Below are 23,866 nucleotides of genomic sequence, written 5' to 3' on the forward strand. Positions count from 1 at the left end.
AAGGCTATAACCACAACGCCTCATCAACATGGCTGCCTAAACAATGCAAACAGTGATAGACATGCTACAGAAGGGGGAAAGTCACAGGGTCTCAACTTTAGGCAAAGAATTAAAAGTAACTGGGGAATGCTGAGACTGGGAGAAATGGGAGAAATGGTCTTTCCCACTTAGGGGTGCAGAGCCAAGAAAGCCATCCAGAGGCCCTGGTGGTGGTGGTGACACTTTTGGATGTGCCTGTCATCATGATCATCTTCATTGGTGGCTGGTGTTTGTTGAACGTCTATGAACAGAGCTCTGTGTCACAATTCTCTTTAGACAGTTCCAGACCATGTGACACAATTGTACTAATGCTTTCTTGAACAGGAAGCATAGGCCACAGAGGATTGATACTGATCACAGTCCTGCCTATTGGTGTGCCACTGTCACTGAGCTGTAAGGGTCAAAGCCAGAGGTCTCAAAAGCTAGTCTTGGCTACCCATTTGTTTTTTCTAGACAGGGTTTCTCTGTGTAGTTTTGGTGCCTGTCCTGGATCTCACTCTGGCCTTGAACTCACAGAGATCTGCTTGGCTCTGCCTCCCGAGTGTTGGGATTAAAGGCGTGTGCCACCGCTGCCCGGCCTGGCTACCCATTTTTAATATGCCAATTAAAGAGACAAATTCAATAAACAATTAAAGATAGTGAAAAGCAGAGAAAGAATATTTATTTTCATGGCCATACTAGCAAGAGAAACAAATAAAGAGGTCCACAGCCCTCTAGCTCCATCTTTGGGATCCTGGCATGAGTCTTAGGTTTAAGTAGAGGCCAAGAGATGCATAAGTAAACAGCCCCAGACAAGTTTTAGTCCCCCTGGTCATTGTCTCTATTCAGCCTCTCCTACAAGGTTGGCTGGTAAGTTGTCAGAACTGTGAAATCTCATTTCAAGAGACAAGCTCCCTAGGGCCCTAGCCTTCTTCTCTCCCACCATGAGATTCCTAGGAAAATCCCAAGTCTTTGGAGACCATTATTTCAATAGCCTGACAGCCAGCTGGACACAAGTGTCTCCTTTAGAACAGCTTTGCTCCTGCCCAGATGCTTATATCATTACGGTCCAATATGGGTCTCTGTTTCCTCATTATAAACAAATGAGATTTGACAGTACTTTCAAGCATTTTAGTTACAGAATCCAATCCTCAAGATAAACTTTTAACTTCGTAAGACAAATGCAAATGTGCTGAGTAGTTATAAGCAGCAGAACTTCTCTCCAGATTCACTCACAATAGCCTCTGGCAGGTGCCAAGGACACGGTCTAGAGGCCACTGGTTTAGAACTAGGCAGTTCTGGTCTCTTGCAGAAGTCCTCTCTCTGTAGGATGGATTTCTCTGTAGGGAAGAGAGAGGTCATCTCTACTTCCCCCTTAGTTTTTATGTGAGCTCTTCAGATGGATGCAAGAAGGAAGCTCTTGCTGATTTTAAATGAACATGAGGATATTTACAAGAGAGTTAAGCTCAAAGAGATGATCAAAGCATGGTGTTTTTAAACTCTACAGACGGAACAATGTATTCATGAGTGCACGACAGGATCGATGAATATCTGGACAAGGATGGTTATGTGTAGGGGTGTTGCTAAGATATTATAATAGGGAAGGGTAAGACAAGGGAGTGGAAGATGGGGGTTACTTCACCACACTAGTTATTTGGGTTCATTGCTGGCCCAGTAACCAGTCTCCGGTGATCAAAGCTATTTTCAGGTGTTGGTGTGTAAAGGACAGGCTTCCCCAATGCATGCTAATGATTTGCTGCAGCCCCAAATCACAAGCTAAACGGCCCTTTCTGAGACTATCCTCAAGTGATTTTTAGCTTGCAATAACCAATGTGCCAATCGGCCATATTTTGAAATAGTTTGTCCTTAATTTCCTCACCTCCAAGCTCAGTTCTGAGAAAGACCAAAGAACAGCTCGAGGGATGTTTCCTGGGTGAAACTGGAGACTGGGAGGAGAAGGAAACGCATTTCAGAGAGGACTCTCTATTGCGTTAGACATATGGAGATGGGCCTCTGGGCTCAGCACAGAGACTGTTTTAACTGGGAGCTGGGAGTTCTGATGGTCTGCTGGTTAGTTTGTGTCAACTTGACACAGACTAGAGTCACCTAAGAAGAGGGAACCTCAACTGAGGAACTGCCTCTATCAGATTGGCCTGTGGACAAGTCTGTGGGGGCATTTTCTTTGTTAGTGATGGATGTGGGAGGGCCCATCCTACTGTGAGCAGTGCCCTAAGCAGGTATTCCTTATGGTACAAGAAAGCCAGGCTGAGCAAGCCATGGGAAACAAAGTACTAAATAGCATTCCTCCGTGGCGCATCTGCCTTGCTTCTTGTCTCCAGGTACCTGACTTGACCTCCTGCCCTGACTTCTCTTTACAATAATATAATAATAAGCACTTTCTTCCTCCAGTCGGTTTTGGCCAGTGTTTTTTTTATCACAGCAACAGAAAGCAAACCAGAACAGAAGGGGAAATGGAGTCCGATGATGACCACCCAGACACGGAAAGGTCCCCCTATTTCCAAAACCACAGATCCTCATCCGGATCCCTGAGGTCTGCCACACAAGAAACAAGAGAGCTATTGTAGAGTCTGCGACATGCCCCACTGATTGTGGCTGGCCATCAACAAACTTCCTTGACACTTGTCACATACACACCTGACAAGACAATCAGGTGCCACATACTTTGAGCTTTGTCGTCACAAGCCCAATAAGAGGGAGGTGGGGTTCAAAACACAGGGACTTAATACACTAGACAACCGTCCCCAGATTTTCCAAACAGTAGGCAACGCAAATCCACAGGGAAGCAGGACTGCCCCTCGGAGCTATGTGAGGCTCAGCAGTGCACTGTAAGGTCCCTAATTCAGGAGGAATCAGAAGCCTTCAAACTGTCACCCTGTCTTTAGTCTAAAATGTCACTAATCCCCTGTAACACTCCTGCATTCCTGCAAGTGTGTGGGTGGAACAGCTATTATCCCTATTACATCGGGGAATGACGGCCAAGAAATACTCAGTCATAAAGGCTGACATGAGAAAAGACAGAAGAGAAGAGCAAGGTACTAGAAATGAGGAAGAGACAACCTCAACACAGTCTCCATGTCACCAGGGAAGGCCCCTCTGACTGGGACCCAAACTTTTCCCCCTGGCTGCCACAGTTCTGAACCTGGTCCAGAGCACTGGGGAAGCCACTTGTCATTTTCAGACCAAAAGGTCCACAACGACATGGATCCTGTCTACCTTGTGCATAGCATGTCCCAATGCCACGAGCTTACAGAAAAGTAAAAGGTAGAGCCTGGAACAGGGTGGGCAAGAGGCTAAGAAACACACTCAGTTAAATACAAACGCCATGCTCCTGAGAACCAAGAAGCCACAGATCAGCAATGTTCTAGACACTGACACTGCAAGATGTTTTCTTTTCAGTCGGCAACAGGGGCTAGAAGTGAGCACACATGTACTAAAGCAGGGCTGTGGGGAGACGCTAAGAAGGAAGGCAGAGCAGAGGAAGAGGACAAAAAGATGAAGAGGTGGTGACTATTTCCTACAAAGTGGGCAGGAAACCCGATAACTCAGTCATCTGAACAAAATGAACCTTTAAATTACATGGCTCTTCTGAGGCCACAGCATTCCAGAGAGGGGGAAGAGCAAGCAGAGGGGCCTAATGTCAGGAGACCCCAACTTACTGGTTTCCCTTTTCCTTTTTTCTAGTTTATTCTTTTCTGAAGTGTGTAGAGGCAGAGCCCTTAGGAAGCCACAGCTCAGAAGGAAAGAGAGTCGAGGTGACCGACAGGTAGTGGCGGCACACAGCACCACAGTGCAGGAAGACACAGCCAGGAGGTTTGCAAACAAATGGACAAGCGGAGTGCACATCCTCAAGCAGCAATGAGAGGTCCCTGGGCCCCTTGCCTGCGTCGTGAAGCACAGCTATTGTTCCATATGGAGAATTTTGGCAGGCTTAGTAATGATGCTAACAGTAATAGCTGTCGTGTATTAAGTAGCCATCTACTGAGGACCACACTAAGACTTCCATATTCTGAGCTGGGGTGTAGCTCGGTTTCTAGAGCACTTGCCTCCCATGAAGGAAACCTGGGTGCTAGTCTCATTGCTGTATGAGCTGGGCATGGTAGTACATCCCAGCACCCAGGAAATGGAGGCAGGGGATCAGAAGGTCACATAGCAAGCTCAAAGCCAGCCTATGCTACATAAGGCCCAGTCTTAAAAATTATGTATGAAAAGCAGATAATAAGGTTTAATACTTACTATGTTCCAACCTGTTTTGCTTACTTGCTTGCATGGTTTGAGCCACTAGAGAGGTTCAGCCCTGGGCTTTGTGCATGTTAGGCATGTTCTCTACCATTGAACTACATCCTTAGTATTTGTCATCATGACAACTCCATGCTGCAGAAGTGATAAGAGACCTTCCTAAAGGCTAGCCTCTTCTGCTCACAATTAAAGGAAGGGAACTGAGTGTGTGATGTGAAGAGAGGAGGTAGATGTGAGATCTATGGTAAGTCTAGAGCCAAAAGATTGGTCTACCATTGTGATCTGTATTATTTCATACACTCTGGGAAGACTTCAGCAGAGAGACACAACCATGTGACCAAGATACCATAGCAAAAGCAAGCAAAAGCTGTATTCTGAAAGGAAGATGCCACAGGAAGCTGAAGCTACTGATCTGGAGCTAAGGACTCATGCAAGGAGTTCCTTCTAGGTGGCGGGAAACAATGGGATGATGGAGTTCCAGGTGAATCAGCAAGTGCAGAGTGAGGAGGTGGCAAACATCTACATTTGCATGGCATGTCTACAGCAGGACTTAGCCTTGCTTGCTCGATGAGTGAGTCCTTCCAGTTCAGTGAGTTTGAATATAGGAGCAGAAGCTAGAGCTTTGGACTCCAGAGGAGTCTTCTTCCCCCTACAGTACGGTTCACATGCTTTACATCATAAATGTTTTTCACTGAATGTGTTATTTGCATTTGCCCACAACAGAAACCCATGGCACTTTGGATGGATTAGAAATGACCATTCAAAAGCCCAATTCCCACTGAATGAATGACAGGAAATGTACTGTGGTCCCCTGCTCTGCTGGTCAACGTGGCCACCTCCTCTTCTGCAAGATGTTCTGCTCTCAAAGGACTTGTCTGTGGAGTTAGGTGGCTAACTGTGTGTTATAAGAGGCCAAATTACGACAAAAGTAAAAATGCAGCTTTGAAAACACCCACTATCCATGACCCACATCCTCAAGACTCAAATGGATGGCAAAGACTACAAAGTCCCTCTATTGTATCTCAGACAAGGCAAGCAGCGCAGCATCTCCTCTCTGTGGGTGGCTAATGTACTAAATAATAATAATAATCTCTGCTCATAAAACTACTGAACTCCTGACATACTCGACCAGCGGAAGCTGAAATAACCAAAGCAGTATGCCTGAGCAACTCAGGATCTCTGGTACCTAGTGAATTTCCAGAACACTGACAATGGCTAGATAATCTCCGCAGAGAAGGGCCCATGCTCTCTGTGCCAGACCTAGACCAGTCAGTTTCAACCGTGACCACACAGGTTCCCTGCAACAATCCCAGGCAATCGGGATTTCCATTCATATCTGCCTAACCCTCAGATGCATGCCCTCTCTACCTTGAACTAGATTACTAAATGTGACTACAGAATAGTATACACCATAGACAGACTCCCAGGAAAACATACTTGTGTTGCAGAATTCAGATTTGCTTAGGACAGGATCGCACTATGCATCCCAGGCCGTCCTTAAATTAACAGTCCTTTCTGCCTCCACTGAATACTGAGATTACAAGCATGGGCAAGTCACATCCACTATAAGCAAGTTGGATTCTAACTGTAGCTTTAGTGTTGACTTTTTGTGTAATCCTATATGATCTTGTAAAAAAAAAATGTAGTTTTTTTTTCTTAACAGATTAAACTTTTTTTTTGTCAGAGATAAGAAAACTACTGAATGAAGCCTATAGGACTCAAGGTATAGAGTTCTGGTCCTTTCAAGCCACAGCTCAACCTTCCCACTCATTTTCCACAGCTGATCTTCTGGCACAGGGTCAGGCTCTGAACTCCTGTGTAAGGTGACTACCAGTCTCTCCCCTTGCAGGCTGCCATGAGCAGACTGCTATGCTGCACAGAGAAATGGAGACAAGTACTCCCACAGGCAGACAGGCACCTGCTGTGTTTGTCCAGCCCCTATAACGCGTCACAACAAAATTCTGCCTGGCCCTCATACTCCCGAAGCTCTGAACTGTAGCCAGCTCCCCCTCTGCTCCTAGTACAGGAAGGGGCAAGAGACATGATTCTTTTCCAGCAGGGTAACTGTGGCCACGTGGATCATTCATGACCACAACAAAGGAGCTGGGCTTTAAAGGCTATGCGTAGGCAGGACTCTCATGGCTAAGGAGTGTGGTAATTAAGCCAAGTCATAGCTGAGGCACACACAAGGAGATGAGGCTCTTGGAGGGTTGGAATTAGGAGCGGAGTGGCGGGGAAGTACTTGTCCAGGCTTGTCCCATTGTAGGAGAAGAAGCATGATGATGAAATTCCACTTATATTCCAACCATGACCTCCAGCTCTCCCAAAACCTCTTTCCAGAAGCCTCTCTTCCCCTGAAAGGTCTGACTCCTTCACTAAACATTTGACATAAGGATAAATGAACAAATAAAAGAATGAACCAGGGAAGGGGGGGGGAGAGAACTCTTTCCTGGCCCCAACCCCACTCTTCTTCCCTGTTTTTTCCTATGCCAAGAGTGTGTTAGGTGGGCCTGACCCAGTGGGTGTATCGCTCAAGCATTAACTGAACTTACTTATGGGACCAGGCAACAAGTCACAGAGAATCGGGGACAGTGTCCTTCCCCAGTTCTACATAAAATCCACCAGAGCCCATAGGCCATCCTCAGTGGCCTCTGATCTCTAATCCACTGGCTGAACTTTGCTGGCAAAAGATTATTCTCCTTACACAGCCAAGATAACTTTGCAACTGGCTTGCTCCTGGTATGCACTACTGTTTTCTTATTGTCTTTTTCCCTTTTTTCTTTTCCTGGCAGGGTCTTGTTATTTTAACTTAAGCTGACCTTGAACTTGCTATGTAGCCCAGGCTGGCCTTGAACTCCTCACCTTCCTCCTGCTCCACATCTCCACCCACAAGTGATGAAACAATAGATTAACAAGTACGTCCTACCATACTCATCCTGTTCACCCGCTTTTCTCTCTGTGATCTCTTGGGACCCTGGATTCAGCATCCTGTTAAACTGAACAGCCAAGAGAATGAGACATAGACATGAGCTTAGAACAGCAACCATCTGCTCTTCTGGAAGCCATAGGACTAATACCTGCCAAGGATGGCTTGGACATCAACCTACTTGCATCAGGAGCAGAGCAAGTTGAACTCTGGAGGGTCTATGACAGCAGTTCCCAATCCCTTTGGGGGTTGCCTAAGACCATCAGAAAACACAAATATCTACATCATAATTCATAACAGTAGCAAAATTACAGTTATGAAGTATCAATGAAAATAACTTTATGTTGGGGGTCACCACACAGGAGGAACTGTATTAAAAGGTCACAGCATTAGGAAGGTAGAGAACCACTAGTCTGTGAGTTTGATTCTCCCCTAGCACTGACTTCAGCTTGCCTGCTCCAGAACTGCCTGGCACACATCGCAGCATCACAGATGAAGCCAGCCTCCTGCTCGGGACACCTCTGAGCCCTGTACTGTATCTCAGGAATGGCCTCCCAGATGGCCGAGGAGAGTGGACATACAGCTCTTTCTAAGGAGCAAATGCAGTTCTCCTGTCCCTTCTGTATGTAAGGTCTTTATACCAGCTGCCATTCCCTGGACCTCTTGAAATCACCGTGGTCCAGCAAGGGTCCTGCTTCCAACCTCTCTGAAAAATTGAACCATGACACATTAGTGTCTTTGCCACATTCACAATGAAACTGGGCCAGAACCTTGAGGGAAACCTTCCCGTTTCTGAGCTACAAGCTCTCTGGTGTACTAGGGTGATGAGCAAGGAAAGGTTATAGGGAAAACAGAATATCTAACTGCTTTACATCCATCAGCAAGTGGGAAAGCACAGGCTTCCGCACATCACATGCCCCAAGTTCATTCGAATATGGCTGACAGCAGAGGTTCCAGGGAGCAAAGAAAACACTCATCAAGTGAAACCCTAATAACAGCTAAACTATGGTGGAAACTTCACAGATTACAAAGCGCACTTACCCCTACCCATTTTCCTCCACTCCAACTTTACCTCAGGATATATGCATTCCTTTGATCAACAAATCTTTATCAGATGCCTATTACCAGAAGTGCTTTGGTAGCTGCTGAGTTACAAGTTGTGCAAGACCCTGGGAGGCACAAAACAACAGAGGTAACTCCATATCCCTGACCTTTGCTCTGCCTCTCAGCAACTCAACCAGGCAGGTTTTGCCTGTTGTCATCCTCAAGCCAGGGCATTCAAGCTTACCATCCCTTCCCATCTTGAAACAACTCTAAACAGTCAGCCTTTACTCAAAAAGTAAAAAAAGTTTCCATATCACCAAGCAACTCCACTCCTAGATGAAGATGAAAAAAAATAACAAAATCATAGAACCACACAAAAAATACCTGACTGTTCATGGTATCGTGATTCGTAAGAGTCCAAAAGCTGAGCCACCCCCAAATGCCCATCAAAAGATGAGTGAATAAACAAAATGGTTCATTTATATCCTAAAAGTATTAACTTGGACATAGAAATGAATTATTAATATATGCTATAAAATGAATAACCTTGAAAACATTATGCTAAGTGAAAGAAGCCTAACAGTGGAATGTTCTATGACTCCATTTACATGAAAGGATCAGAATAGGCAAATCTAGAGAAACCCAAAGTTTTAGCACCTCACAGGGATAGCAACAGAGAAGAATAAGAGATGAATAGTGGTGGGCACAGGATTTCTTTTGGGGTACAAAAGTGTTCTAAAATTGGGGGCCAGAGAGAGGACTCTGATAGTTAAAAGCACACGCTGTTTTTGTAAAGGACCAGAGCTTAATTCCAAGCACCCATGTTAAGTAGCTCACAACTCCAGCTCCAAACAAAGCTTTCAACATCCTCTGTCAGACTCCAGGAGCACTTGCCCTCATGTGTGCATATCCCTACATGCATACACATAATTTCAAATCAAAATCTTTTTTATAAAGTATCTTAAAATTAGATTATGATAATAGCTGTACAACATTAAATGGTGTTGAATTGTATACTTTCAGTGGTAAACTGTATGGTTTATAAATTATTTCAAAGCTTTTTTTTTTCTTTTAAAGATGTCTCATTATGCCACTGAGGCTGGTCTCAAACTCCTAGCAGTCTTCCTGTCCCAGCCTCCTAAGTGCAAGGATTACAGGCATGAATCACCATTATAAACTGCAAGTAAGGCCATTAGGAAAAAGGAACTGTAGTGGTCCAGAACTGTATTTCTGGGACTTAAGAGGCAAAATCAGAGAATCGTTGTTAATCCAAGCCCAGCCTGGCCAATAAAGGAAGTTCTAAGCCAGTTTGTTTAACAGCGAGAACGGATCTGTAGAATCCAGAAAAACAAAAACAGGAGAATTGCCACGAGTTTAAGGATGCCCTTGTGGCATATTGTAGTTCCTCACAGCCTGGGCTACAGAGTCAACAACAAGAAAAATTAACAAATAAACAAACAAAAAACAAAATACCTCAAAAACCTTTCTGATTAGAAAGATCCAAACGTTGCCATCTTAAAGACATCTGTTTGGTCTGTAGCATTCCTAGCCATGTTTTAGGAAATAAAAATCCTCTGGGCCAAGCTCAACAACAGCTTCAGATACTTACTAGCACATTTCAATTGGGTTTATGATAGAGCATAAAGCATTGGGGAGGAGAGAGATGAGATGCTCTTAGAACAGAGTCCAGTGGTATAAGAGGCACAGAGACAAGCTGGGGTAAAGATCTCAGCTCTAGAAACACTGTATGTACTCCAGAACTCCCAGGCGGAATTCCTCCTTTGGGCTCAGAGCATACTCTCGGACAAGGCTAAAATATTGCTGAGGCCAACGTTGCCTTAAAAATCCCCTGACTCCTACAGATGTTATTTAGGGAAATGGCCTATAATTAGGAATGTAGTTCACTGAAAAGAAAGACTTAAAATGGCAATTTATTTATGTAATGATAATAAATGACCTTTGAATATCAAGAAATCTCAAAAGAGTCTATTAATTAGTCCTCTCTGGTGGGTGTTCATTTGTCCCATCTGTAGCTTTAGGCTCCTGCTGAATGCCAAGGGGTAGCAGGAATGAAGTGCCTACCTAACATTGCACCGGGAGCCTTCTCTTGTAACCCAAATAGCCATGTTTGGGATTTCTGTGGGCTTTATCTGACTAGAGAGGCACCCAGCATTTCATCAGAAGAAGGAGGTCTGAGAATTGTGTGATAATCATCTCTGATGATTTGGCCAAAATACAACAATGGGTCTTCCTGAAAAATCCATTAACTCAGACTCATACCTGTCAGGTCCAACAGGCATATCTTTATCCAAGGTAAATGAATACCAAAGGCTTGCAACAGGGTCAAGAGTCATACAGAGGGATGATGGATGGCTTATCCGGTTAAGATCCTTGCCACCTGACAATGCAAATCTGATGACCTGAGTTCCATCTGGAGAGGCCATGTAAAGGAGGGGAGGAGAGACTCCACAAAGTTGTCTCTGACCTCCACATGCATACTGCTGCAAACACACTGTGGTACACATGTGTGGGTGAGTATGCACACACACAAATAATGATGATAATAATAATAATAATAATAATAATAATAATAATAAATGCTTTTATGAATTCTCCCTTTTAATTTTCTTAAAAGAAAAACACTTAATGGGCAAGTAGAAATTTTACCTCATTTCACACCAGTCTTCAGGACTGTCAATAGTAAACGCAAAAAGTTGCATTTTCTATGTAGATTTCTTTTTTCTTTTTTTTAAATTCATTTTACATATCAACCACAGTTCCCCCTCCCCTCCTCCCAATCCTCCCCCACCTCCCCCAATCCACCCCTATCCACTCCTCAGAACCACCCCCATCCATTCCTCAGAAGGGTAAGACCTCCCATGGGGAATCAACAATGCCTGGCAAGTTCAGTTGAGGCAGGATAAAGCCTGTCCCCTCCCCCCATCAAGGCTGAGCAAGACATCCCACCATATGGAATGGGCTTCAAAAAGCCAGCTCATGCACCAGGGATAGATCCTGGTCTCACTGCCACGGGTCCCACAAACAGACCAGGCAACAACACTGTTGCCCAAATTTGGTCCCAATGCAGGCTCCCCAGTTGTCGGTCTAGTGTTTATGTGCTCCCACAAATTCAGGTCATCTGTCTCTGTGGGTTTCCCCATCATGATCTTGACACCACCACCACCACCACCACCACCCACCCCCTCTCACGTAATCCCTCTTCCCTCTCTTTGACTGGACTCCTGTAGCTAGGCCTGGTGCTTGGATATGGGTATCTGCATCTGCTTCCATCAGTTACTGGCTGAAGGTTCTATGATGATAGATAGTCAAGGTATTCACCAATCTGATTACAGGGGAAGGCCAGTTCAAGCACTGTCTTCACTATTGCTAGGGGTCTTAGCTAGGATCAAATGACTCTGAGATATCATCTTACAACCATCAAAAATGGCTAAAATAAAAAACACTGACCACAGCCTATGTTGGAGATGATATAGAATAAAGAGAATACTCCTCCACTGCTGGCTCTAGTACAAACTTGTACAGCCACTTTGGAAATCAGTATGGTGACTTCTCAAAAAATTGGAAATCAATCTACCTCAATATCCAGCAATACCACTCTTGGGCATATACCCAAAGGATGCTCAATCATATCACAAGGACACATGCTCAACTATGTTTATAGCAGCATTATTTGTAATAGCCAGAATCTGGAAACAACCTAGATGCCCCTCAACCAAAGAATGGATAAAGAAAATGTACATTTACACAACGGAATATTACTCAGCTGTAAAAAAAAAAAAAAAATGACATCAGGAAATTTGCAGGCAAATGGATGGAACTAGAAAATATCATCCTAAGAAAGGTAACCTGGACTCAGAAGGACAAACATGGTATATACTCATACGTGGATACTAGATGTAAAGCAAAGGATAACCAGAGTACAACCCAGAGCTCCAGAGAAGCTAGGAAACAAAAAGGACCCTAAGAAGGACACATGGATTGCCCTGGGAAGAGGAAAGAAATGAGGTATTCTGGGTAAACAGGGAGTGTGGGTGGTGGTAAACAGGAGGGAATGAGAACATGAGGGGATGGGTTGGTTGGGGGAGGGATGGAGTGGAAGAGAAATGAAAGAGATATCTTGATGGAGGGAGACATTGTGGTATTAGGGAGAAACCTGGTGCTAGGGAAATTCCCAGGAATTCTGTGTAGATTTCTACACCAAATAATCATCTGTCTTATCTCTCTAAAGAGAATGCATGTGCTTTCAGTGTCCAAACTATTTTTAGGCACTGGAGGAACAATGGAAATCAAATAATAGATGTTGGATTGGCTAAGGAATTCTCTTTTCAATGCTAGATGCCTTCACAGGATGTCTTTAGTGAGTTATTTTGTTCTTTTTCACTTTAGTCTGTGAGGGAAACTATTTCTCTCCTAGAGGAATGGGAAGCAAAACAGGTCTGTGAGCAAGGGCTTTGGAATGAGGAAGACATGGGTTCAGACCTTAGCTAAGAGAGCTACAAGCAGCACAGCCTTGAACACATTATTTATCCTTCTCTCACCCTTAGTTCCCTTGTTTAGAAAATGAAAATAATATTCCCTCCTCCATGCCTTATTTTGCATTTTAGCATATATAAAAAACCTATCTGAGGATAGTAGGGAGACTTCAATAGCTGGTGGCTTCAAACCTCCTACCTTTGAGATCAAAATCCACTGAGAAACAATAAGCAAAATGGCATAGGTCTTCACAGAGTTCATAGGTGCTAATAAGGTGGCAGGGCAGCCATGACTGCTGTCTCCATTTTCCATAGAGGAAGAGTGAGCTTTCGTCAAATTGTGAATACAGTGAAGTTAACACTACATGAAAGTCCCTGGTAGACCTGCGATTGGAATCACCGAATCTTAGAATGCTTGCTTCCAAATGAAAGCTTCCAACTTCTATGAATGTCCATCTGCCCAATATTACCCAGGACATCCCATGATTCCATCAGTACAGGGCAAGCACAAGCAATCTATATTATTCTCTTTTTTCATTTGCTTGTTTGAGATATGAATCTTACTGTGAAGCCCAGGCTGGCATCAAATTGGTGATCTTCCTGCCACAGTTTCTCTAGTGCTAACATTATAGGCATGCAAATGTAACTATTTCTAACTCCCAAAACCTACTCTTCTTCCTACATATCCTACCACCTAGTAGGGTTTAATGTTTTGTGGGGGTTTTTTTAATGATTTATTTTTTTTTATGTGTATGAGTGTTTTTGCCTGTATGTATGTCTATTGCCACATGCCACATGTCTGGTGCACACAGGGGTCCACAGAGGACATCAGATCCCCTGGGACTGTAGTTACAGACAGTTGTGAGCTACCATATGGGTGCTGGGAATTGAACTCAGTCCTCTTCAGGAGCATCAAGTGCTCCTAACTGCTGAGCCATTTCTCCAGCACCAAACCAAAGGCCTATAAGAATGAAAACCAGGAAGGCTGAGGAGAAGGCTCTGTTGACCAAGTGCTTACCGCACAAGCATGAGGGTCTGACTTTGGATCCTCAGCATCCATGCAAAAATCTAGCGCAGCAACATGTGCCGATAACCCCAGCGCTGGGGAGGCAGAGACGGGGCAAACCCTGGGGCTTGCTGGTCAGCAAGTCCAGCATTAATGATGAGTGAGTGCTTTGGATGCATTGGGTCTGGTGGCACACACCTTTAATCCTGACACTCAGGAGTTCTCCATGAGTTCTCAGCCAGCCTGATCTACATGCTGAGTTCCAGGACAGCCAGAGCTATGTAAAGTGAGCTCTGGTTAAGCAAGAGACTTGTCTTAAAAAGTAAGGTGAGGGGCAGCTGGGGAAGACAGTTGATGTTGAGCTCTGGCCTATAAGCATACCTGTTCACACACAGGCCACACACAGAGACACAGGCACCCGCACATAAACAAAGAACAGGGATTGTGTTTTGACTCTGGACCTACAAACTGGCCTTCCGTATGCTCACAAGTATCCACTGAATAACTGACTAGGTGATTCTGACCATGCTAGAGAGCTTAGGTGTTAAGTAAATTCATGGAATGAAGCTCCTACTTATAAGATCATGATAATCCTGCGACAAACACAGAGAAAACAGTTGAAGCAGCAGGAAAACCAGACTTCAAAGGACAGAGACCCTGGGAATGCCAGCAGAGTCTCTTCGTCTTAGATTCCACCAGCCTCATTCTGAAGTTACATTCCTTCATTATATAGTGTGGTCCTTTTAGTCACCTAGATTAAATCCTTGGGATGATTCGTGACATCCCCACTTTCTTTTCCACTTCTTGAATCTATAAAAAAAATGTTTTCTTTCCCTATTTCATCCATCCATCTTCCTACAGTTTAATTTGCTCCATTAGGATCAAAGCCCCTTGCTTCTCACCAAAGCCACACTACTGATTCCTAACTGGCCTCCCTGTTCTGACATTCCTCTTTCAGGTCCATCCATTCACCACAAACTACAGTGATTCATGTATCCCAGGCTGCCCAGAACGCTTCCACTTTCAGCACTCGTGTCTAATCGTGGGAAATTCCTCAGTTCTAGATTAATGGAGAAAACTAGTCACATACTGCAATGAACTTAAAATCTTCCCCCAAACAATGCTGACAGCAAAAACAACAAACCCTTAATTAACATGTATCACTAAAATAAACCCTTAAATTGGGCGCTAGTTAGCTTCCATAGAATGCATAAAAATGCATATTAGCCAGGTGTGGTAACACACCTGTAATCCTAGAAGCTGAGTGCCTGAGAAAGGATGATTGTCATGAGTTTGAGGCTAGCCTGGTCTACATAGTGAGATCATTCCTCAGAAAAGAGAGATAGAAATAAAGAAATGAAGAAAAGGAAGGGAGAGGAGAAGAGAGGAGAGAGGAGGGGAGGGGAGGGGAGGAGAGGGGAGGGAAGGGGAGGGGAGTGTACTGTGCTAAGAAGGTAAATGTGCATCAGGCCTTGTGAGAGTCCTTCAGCAGGTCATTCAGTATAACTAGAAACTTCAGTCTCTTCATCTGTAAATGAAGAAGCTAAAGCTAAGCTTCCCTTTCAGCTCCCGAATTCTCTACCTCTACTCTTCTGTCACTCTCTACTTCCCCAGGCATAGGCACCCATGTTAATTCCAGCCACGTGGGGAGTTCTCAACTATGCCGCTTCGCTTCGGTCTTTGCTTTCTCTCCTTCTCTTCCTAAGTGTTCCAAAGAACAACATAAATCTTGCTTACAAAACAGGAGTTGAAGGAATGCCAAGGCCAGCCCAGAAGAATTCCATCCAGATTTTCTAATTATTGAACACTTCGCATGTCCTACGCTGGTCTTTCAAAGTCTTTTTGATGTGAAGCTTCTTTAGTCCAATTAGACTAAAATCTTTCTGACCTTTTATGATTCCTTTTAAAAAATCCTAAAGACAGAGTAAATAAGAGCAAGTGCCATCACAAGCAATTGACTTGGAGACTAATTATATAATCAATTGATGTAACTAATTATATAATCATATAATCAATTATTTAATATGATTATGTATTCCATATGTAATTATATACAACTGGCACTTGTGAGACAAAGCAGAAAGGCAGGTGAATCTCGAACTCTTTGTTCCTTACACAAGATTCATTCTCCAATGTGTCCACAATTCAACAATTCACTTAATCCTTGAAGATTTATTAAGGATCTCTATGACAAGACACTGTGCTGATGTGTCACAGGTGTTACTGAGATGGGCGATAAGTGGAGGCTCAGGTCACAAACAATATCTCTATCTCACAGACATCATAAGCTTCCAGCTTGTCCCCTAACTCTAACTTTTTTGTAAGGCTTAAAGACTCGAGTGTCATGCTGGTGGTGCACACCTTTAATCCCACCCAGAATTTAGGAGGCAGAGGCAGGTGGATCTCTGAGTTCTAGTCCAGCCTGGTCTACAGAGTGAGTTCCAGGACAGTGATGGCTACACAGAGAAACCCTGTCTCTAAAAAAGCAAAAAGGAAAACAACAATAAAACTCTCAAATGTCAACTCTACCTTCATCACCTGCCACCCATTATGTCCTTAAAATTGATCGTACAACTACTTCTCCTACTAGCCTGCAGAAAAGAATGGCCATTAAAAATAGTAAGATATACGAGTATCTACTTGTACAAGCAAAATATAAGTTTAAGATTTATATTTTCCAAGAAGTATATCCTGACCAAATGTATAGACTCGCTAATCTCTACTTGAGTGGGATTTTTTAATAGAACATATAAACATCTTTCTTTGGTATGACTGAACTGTTATCTACCCCCATCAGCCTTGGTATGGAACAATTTCTAAGGATCGATTCAGCCAGAACCTCTGTCTTTTCAACCCTGCAGTGTGTAGCACCTACACTCCCTTAATTAAGTGGGGCTGAGACTTGAAAAGTGTCACCTACTACAATGACAAACAGGTTCATGAGCAAATGGGGGAAGTAAATAAACCAAACGGTTTGCAGAGGGAGAGGTCGAGCAGGGTTGAACTGGGCTGAGCTGGGTTGAGCCCAGAATGATTCAGACACCCACCACAGAATGGGTGTCTCCTGGGATGACTTAGTAGGATAATTAAAAACCTTATAAATAGGATGGATTTTCAGGTCTCTAACATCCTCCCTGGCTCCTGAATCTTCAGCTCACTCTTCCTCCAACAGGTAAGACATGCATGCTGGAGCAACAGCAGTATCTACAAGTGTGGCCGTATATACTCCTTATAGTAGAAAGCTAGGAGGTGGAGGGCAGAGACTGTTTCCTGTCGGTGATACTCTTGGGCACCTTTCTGCTTCCTTTTCAGAGCTCTATCTTAGAATAGAGTGCTAGAGCAGCCTACCTCTAACTATGTGGGCCCTACCTATCCCCAAATGGAGCTTCTGAATGACCGGTTGACAGCTGCCTGTTCTGGAGTGAAGCGCTTACCTTTTGTACAAGTTAGGCAAGGCCTGGACCCTGGGGACTCAGCAACACCCAATTTCACTATCATCAACAGTCACAAAAGCCGCGGCTTGTCCCGTGCAATCAATTATTTGTCCCTCACATGTACAGGCATTACTGTCTGCCCATGTTTTGTCATTTGGGGAGCATTTTCAGAAGCCTGTGAGCATAGTTTTTTGTACCACCAGAAGGACTATTGGCATGCAGATTGCAGAAGACCCCAGCTCCCCAGCATGGCCAGTGCTGACCTGACTGTGCAGTATCTGTCATGTGTGCAGCGTGTCCACTTGCTGCTTTTCTCTGTAACTTTTTTTTTCCCTTTACTGATTCTGTTTAATAAGCTGGTAAAAGAGTTTTCAAGAACTTAACCTCTCAGAAAGGCTTCTTGGACCACTGAAAGAGATATTTTACCTCCTTTCTTGCTCAAAGAAGACTCCTTAGAAGATAGATACCTCTTCAATGGCATGCATTTACTGATCTCTGCAGTCACTGCTGGAAAACTGCACACTTCTGTACTTCCCTCTGGCCCATCCTCTTTGGGCTAACCTTCCTTCATTTTTTGCTCTCACATGAGAGTCTCAGTCAAGCAACTCCCACCCAAAGTAGAGAGGAAGGCCTGTGAAATGTCTACTACATAGGTCTAATTTTTTAAGAATTTGCCTTTTCCTAGCAAAGAAAAACTGCTTTGAATCACTGCCATGATAATATTTGACATTTGGAGCCTGAGTGTTAGTCACATGACTAGCCTAAAATTATGGTTAAGAAGGGACTCTGTGGTTTCTTAAACCTCTTTCCCAAACCCAAGCAACCACTCTCTGGAAATACCGACTCCAGGTCTTCATCCCACACATAAACAAAATCTTCTTTCTTTCTTTCTTTTCTTCTTCTTCTTTTTTAAAGATTCACCTGTATTTGCCAGAATGCCTCAACTTCTTAACAGCATACTCAATGTGAGTAAGGCATTCCAGAAATATGCTGAACACCATGGGGCATGCACTTCACTGAGCAAGATGGAGTTGAAGCAGCTGCTTCTCACTGAGTTTGGAGACATCCTTCGGGTAAGACACCCAGGATCTTGATCCTGTGGCATGGAATGCATGATTCTGGTGTCTGCATTCAAGATATCTTGTTAGTATTTTGCTTTGTTTGGTTATTTCCCACCAGTAATGTACTGATAAGCTCCTTCTAGTTCAGACAGTTCCTCAGTAGTTCTTATACACACACACACACACAGACACACACACACACACACCTCCTTCTTTGTACATGAACAAAACACAGAACAACTTCAAACTAATGGGGAATAGCTTTTTAAAATTCTGTCATTCATATTTTCTATATGTAATCCTGTGCACACACCTTCTCAGGTATTTATTCATTAATTTACTAAAAATTCATTGAGTGCCTATTCCATACTGGCATGGTGCGAGTTATGGAGGATACAAACATGAAGAAAACTAACTTCTTTTCCTTTGATAATGTCACAGTGTAGTGAGAAAGAGGTATATAAACATGTAGGCTATACCATATAGAAAGATATAATAACCTTCTCAAATGATTCAAATCCATTGTTAATATAGTTGCCTGTTCCCTGTGGTCATACCCCATTGGTTCATCAAAAGATGAGGTTCAGAAAACAAGCTGATCAAAAACTAGAACCAGAACCAAGCCACTTCACATTAATAGTTTCACAAAAAGAAAGGAAGAAAGAAAGAAAGAAAGAAAGAAAGAAAGAAAGAAAGAAAGAAAGAAAGAAAGAGAGAAAGAGAAAAAGAAAAAAAAGAAACCCTGTTTGGGAGCTGATTGAGGCATTAAGACTGATAAACAATCCAGCATCCATAAAAGGACATTTGGTTTTTTTTTTTTTCCTTTTTTTCTTCTCACAGAGACCAAATGACCCAGAGACTGTGGAAACCATTCTGGAACACTTGGACCGAGACAGAAATGGATATGTTGATTTTCATGAATACCTCTTGTTGGTGTTCGAATTGGCCCAAGCCTGCCATCATAAGCTAGATAGTAAGTTGTATGGAAGCAGAACCTCCCCCCGGAAAGAACAGGATCAGAAAGGAACACAGAGCCATAAGTTTTCAGAAAACACAGGCAGACAACATAGGCAGAATTCTCACAACAGTCAGTCTGAGGGACAAAGTCAGGATGTCCAACATGATCAGTCTCAGAAACAAGATAAGGACTCTCACTGCAGTCACTCTGAGAGACATGATACAGACTCTCACCATGGTCAGACAGAGAGACAAGATAGGGATTCCCACCATGGTCAGTCAGAGAGATTCCATGGGGACTCCCACTATGGTCATTCTGAGAGAGAAGACACAGATTATAGCTCTGATCAGTCTGAGACAGATGATCAATACTCTAGCTCTGGTCAAAGATTGAGTTATAAATCTAACAATGACCAGGCCAAAAGTCAAGGATATGTCTTTGCCTTAAATCAGTCCAAGAACCCAGCTCAAGTTTCTCATTATGGCCAGTCTAAAACATTTGGACAACAAAGCAGCCATGGCCAGTCTGGAAGACTCCGACAAGATTCTTATTCTAGTCAAACCAGTCAACAAGAATCTGGTTCTTATGAACAATATGGAAAGCAGCATCAGAAATCAGGCTACAGTCAGACAGACAGACAGGCCCAGAATTCTCACAATAGCCAGCCAGACAAACAAAGACATAGTTTCCAACATGATCAGACAGATGGACAAAGCCACAGTTTCCATTATGGACAGATGGATAAGCAAGGCCAGAAGGGTTTCCAACGTGGTCAAATAGATGGACAAGGCCAGAGTTCTCATGACCAGAAAAACAGCAAAGGCCAGAGTTTTCATTATGGTCAGAAAGGTAAACAAGGCCAGAGTTCTTACCAGGGTCAATCAGACAACGAAGACCAGAGTTCAAGCTGGCATCGGACAGACAGACAAGGCCAGAGTTTTCATTTTGATCAGACAGGCAGTCAAGGTCAGAGTTCTTACCAGGGTCAATCAGACAACGAAGACCAGAGTTCAAGCTGGCATCGGACAGACAGACAAGGCCAGAGTTTTCATTATGATCAGACAGGCAGTCAAGGCCAGAGTTCTTACCAGGGTCAGAAAGGTGAACAAGGACTGACTTCTCACTGGGGTCAGAAAGGTGGACAAGGACAGACTTCTCACCAGGGTCAGAAAGGTGGACAAGGCCAGACTTCTTACCAGGGTCAGAAAGGTGGACAAGGACAGACTTCTCACCAGGGTCAGAAAGGTGGACAAGGACAGACTTCTCACCAGGGTCAGACAGGTGGACAAGGACAGACTTCTCACCAGGGTCAGAAAGGTGGACAAGGACAGACTTCTCACCAGGGTCAGAAAGGTGGACAAGGACAGACTTCTCACCAGGGTCAGAAAGGTGGACAAGGACAGACTTCTCACCAGGGTCAGAAAGGTGGACAAGGACAGACTTCTTACCAGGGTCAGAAAGGTGGACAAGGACAGACTTCTTACCAGGGTCAGAAAGGTGGACAGGGACAGAGTTCTCACTGGGGTCAGAAAGGTGGACAAGGACAGACTTCTCACCAGGGTCAGAAAGGTGGACAAGGACAGACTTCTCACCAGGGTCAGACAGGTGGACAAGGACAGACTTCTCACCAGGGTCAGACAGGTGGACAAGGACAGACTTCTCACTGGGGTCAGACAGGTAGTCAAGGACAGACTTCTTACCAGGGTCAGAAAGGTGGAAAAGGACAGACTTCTTACCAGGGTCAGAAAGGTGGACAAGGACAGACTTCTCACCAGGGCCAGACAGGTGGACAAGGACAGACTTCTCACTGGGGTCAGAAAGGTGGACAAGGACAGACTTCTCACTGGGGTCAAAAAGGTGGTCAAGGACAGAGTTCTCACTGGGGTCAGAAAGATGGTCAAGGCCAGAGTTCTCACCAGGGTCAACCAGACAGTGAAGACCAGAATTCACAGTGGCATCGGACAGACAGAGAAGACCACAGTTTTCATTTTGATCAGACAGGCAGTCAAGGCCAGAGTTCTTACCAGGGTCAATCAGACAACGAAGACCAGAGTTCAAGCTGGCATCGGACCGACAGACAAGGCCAGAGTTTTCATTATGATCAGACAGGCAGACAAGGCCAGAGTTCTCACCAGGGTCAATCAGACAACGAAGACCAGAGTTCAAGCTGGCATCGGACCGACAGACAAGGCCAGAGTTTTCATTACGATCAGACAGGCAGACAAAGCCAGAGTCCTCACTGTGGTCAGTTAGAGATTGGGAAAACTGAACTTCAAGGGCAAAACAGGTACTTCCAAGGAACTGATGAAACAAGGAGAGATTCATATGTTGAGCAATCTGGAAGGTCAGGAAAACTAAGTCAACAGACTTCAAGAGAGGAAGTGAATCAAACCCAGAGACAGAGATTCCAGGATAGAAGGGATCAGCAAACTCACCACCAGGCATGGAAACCTGAACAAGATAATCAACACAAACTCTTAGCTCAGATACAGCAAGAAAAGCCATATTCCCATAATGAGTATGACTGGCAATCCCAGAGTAGTGAGGAGGGCCACTGGGTAGAGGAAGAGCATCACCAAAGCTGGGATAGGCACAGTCTTGAGGATCAGGAAAGTCTATATGAGATGCAGAACAGGCAAACCCATGAAGATGAAAAAAGCCATCAGACAAGGGATAGGCAAACCCATGTAGATGAGAAGAAACAGCAAAGACAACACAGGCAAACTCATGAAGAAAGTCAAGATCATCAGCATGGTAGACAAACCCATGAAGATGAGCAAAGCCATCAGAGACAAGACAAACATCAAAATCATCATCAACAGTGGGATGAACAAACTCATGAAGAAAATGAGAGGTTTCAAGGATCCCAAGACCAATCCAGGAGTTTTCCCAACAAAGAAAAATTCCACATGAATGAAGATGACCAGTGCCAAGGATCCCAGGACAGACATTTCCATCCAACCCATGGTGGTGAGAGGTCCCAAAGAAGAGAACAACACAGAAACCACCCTACCAAAACAGCTAATTCCCCCAACCCCCTCTATGATTATGTACGAGAGCAAGCAGCTTATCAATACTAGGCTGCCTGAGCAGCAGAGGTAACATAGCTTGAATCTAATGAAGAAACCTACATGTCAATTCACCTTTGCTTCTGTTTAAAAGGTTCAAGTTGTATGTCATCCTTCTCTTTTTCGTCTATCTATGAGAATGCTTCTGAAGACTAGTCTAGCAACCACTTTTTGAAATTTCAATTCTTTGAGTAGCAATTCTAGGGTTATTTGGTTGGGTGGAGTAAATTAGATGAACTAACCAATCTTTATTTTGATGACTTTGTAGATTTAAATCATTCCTAGTTTGTTTTCAGTTTAGGTGATACTTGGTTGAATCATTGAATTGCAGAAAATTCTCCCTAACGTTTAGTAACAGGAAAAGGAACAATGGAGACTTATACTACATTTGAAGGAAAGGATTTTGGACTTTGAGTGCTGGAGAATGGGAGACAATTCTGAAAACCTTTCCAACAAAGACCACATGTAAAACATTATATTAATTATATTAAAATACTCAATAAATGATTGGTGAGCAATGATGTTGATGGCTTTTTCCTTTCTTCAATATGGAAATATGACCTTCACTTATGGACATTTTCTAAGAATAAATTTTCATTTCTTAGGGTTGGAGAGATAGTCCAGCATCTAAGAGCACTTGCTATTCTTGTAAAGTTTTGGGGTTTGGTTCCTACATCCATGTGTTGGCTCATAACCATCCATAACTCCAGTTAATTGATAGCTTGGGCTACCAGGGATCTTCAAACAGATGAGATATAGTTTCTCTCTATGCGATGGATTATTAGGGGTCTGGTCAGCTCTCATGACCCATCAACAGAGGAATAAGAGCCTAGACATCAGAGATGTCAGTGTCATAGAAGCTCTCTGTGATCTGTAGCTCTCCTAGAAGAAAGGCTTCTCACTGTGCTTCATCAAAGTCTAGAGTATGAAGCTTGTGGTTCCACAGTTTCCCTAGCCCAGTCTATTTCTTTCTTTCTGATCCAGACCCTTCCAGATGCCTCTAGATATTTTCTCTCTCTTATTCACCACCACCACCACCACCACCACCACCACTACCACCCCACCAATGGAGCAGTCACATTTACTGGGCACCCTTGCATACAAAAATAACACCGAGAACAACTATTAAAAAGATGTCAAGCCGGGCGGTGGTGGCGCACGCCTTTAATCCCAGAACTCAGGAGACAGAGCCAGGCGGATCTCTGTGAGTTCGAGGCCAGCCTGGGCTACAGAGTGAGTTCCAGGAAAGGTGTAAAGCTACACAGAGAAACTCTGTCTCGAAAAACAAAAACAAAAACAAAAACAAACAAACAAACAAAAAAGATGTCAGGGCTGGAGACATGGTTCAGAAGCTAAAAGCCCTGGCTGTTCTTGCAGAGGACCCTTTGGTTCCCAGCACCCACCTCAGGTAGCTCATAACTCTTTGTAACTCCAGCTCCACAGGATCTGATACCTTCTTCTGGCTTCATTGGGCACCCACAAACACACATGGCATACATTTACACAGACATACGCATAAATAAAAAAAATATATTTTAAAATATGTTTCTCACAATGCTCACCAGATAAATCAGAATGAATTAAAAACTTTCATACTGAAC

General features: G+C 43.8%; 1 protein-coding gene across 2 annotated transcripts; it reads left to right on the plus strand.

Moving 5' to 3' along the window:
• Nucleotides 1–18,113: 18,113 nt before the first annotated feature.
• Rptn (repetin) lies at nt 18,114–22,277 on the plus strand. Of its 2 annotated transcripts, XM_076574504.1 has the most exons (5): nt 18,114–18,251; nt 19,080–19,801; nt 20,015–20,262; nt 20,695–20,874; nt 20,947–22,277. In XM_076574504.1, the coding sequence occupies exons 1-5, from the start codon at nt 18,114–18,116 to the stop codon at nt 22,275–22,277; spliced, it is 2,619 nt and encodes an 872-aa protein (XP_076430619.1). The 2 variants fall into 2 exon arrangements, with proteins under 2 accessions (XP_076430619.1, XP_076430618.1); XM_076574503.1 differs by having other exon boundaries at nt 19,080–22,277.
• Nucleotides 22,278–23,866: the final 1,589 nt, after the last annotated feature.

This window comes from Peromyscus maniculatus, chromosome 6 (genome assembly GCF_049852395.1).
Source record: "Peromyscus maniculatus bairdii isolate BWxNUB_F1_BW_parent chromosome 6, HU_Pman_BW_mat_3.1, whole genome shotgun sequence".
Lineage (NCBI taxonomy): Eukaryota > Metazoa > Chordata > Mammalia > Rodentia > Cricetidae > Peromyscus > Peromyscus maniculatus.

Coding starts and splice junctions, on each gene's coding strand:
- Rptn (XM_076574503.1), top strand. CDS start 18,114: ATGCCTCAACTTCTTAACAGCATACTCAATGTGAGTAAGGCATTCCAG. Junction 18,252..19,079: donor AGTTTGGAGACATCCTTCGG/GTAAGACACCCA, acceptor TTCTTCTCACAG/AGACCAAATGACCCAGAGAC.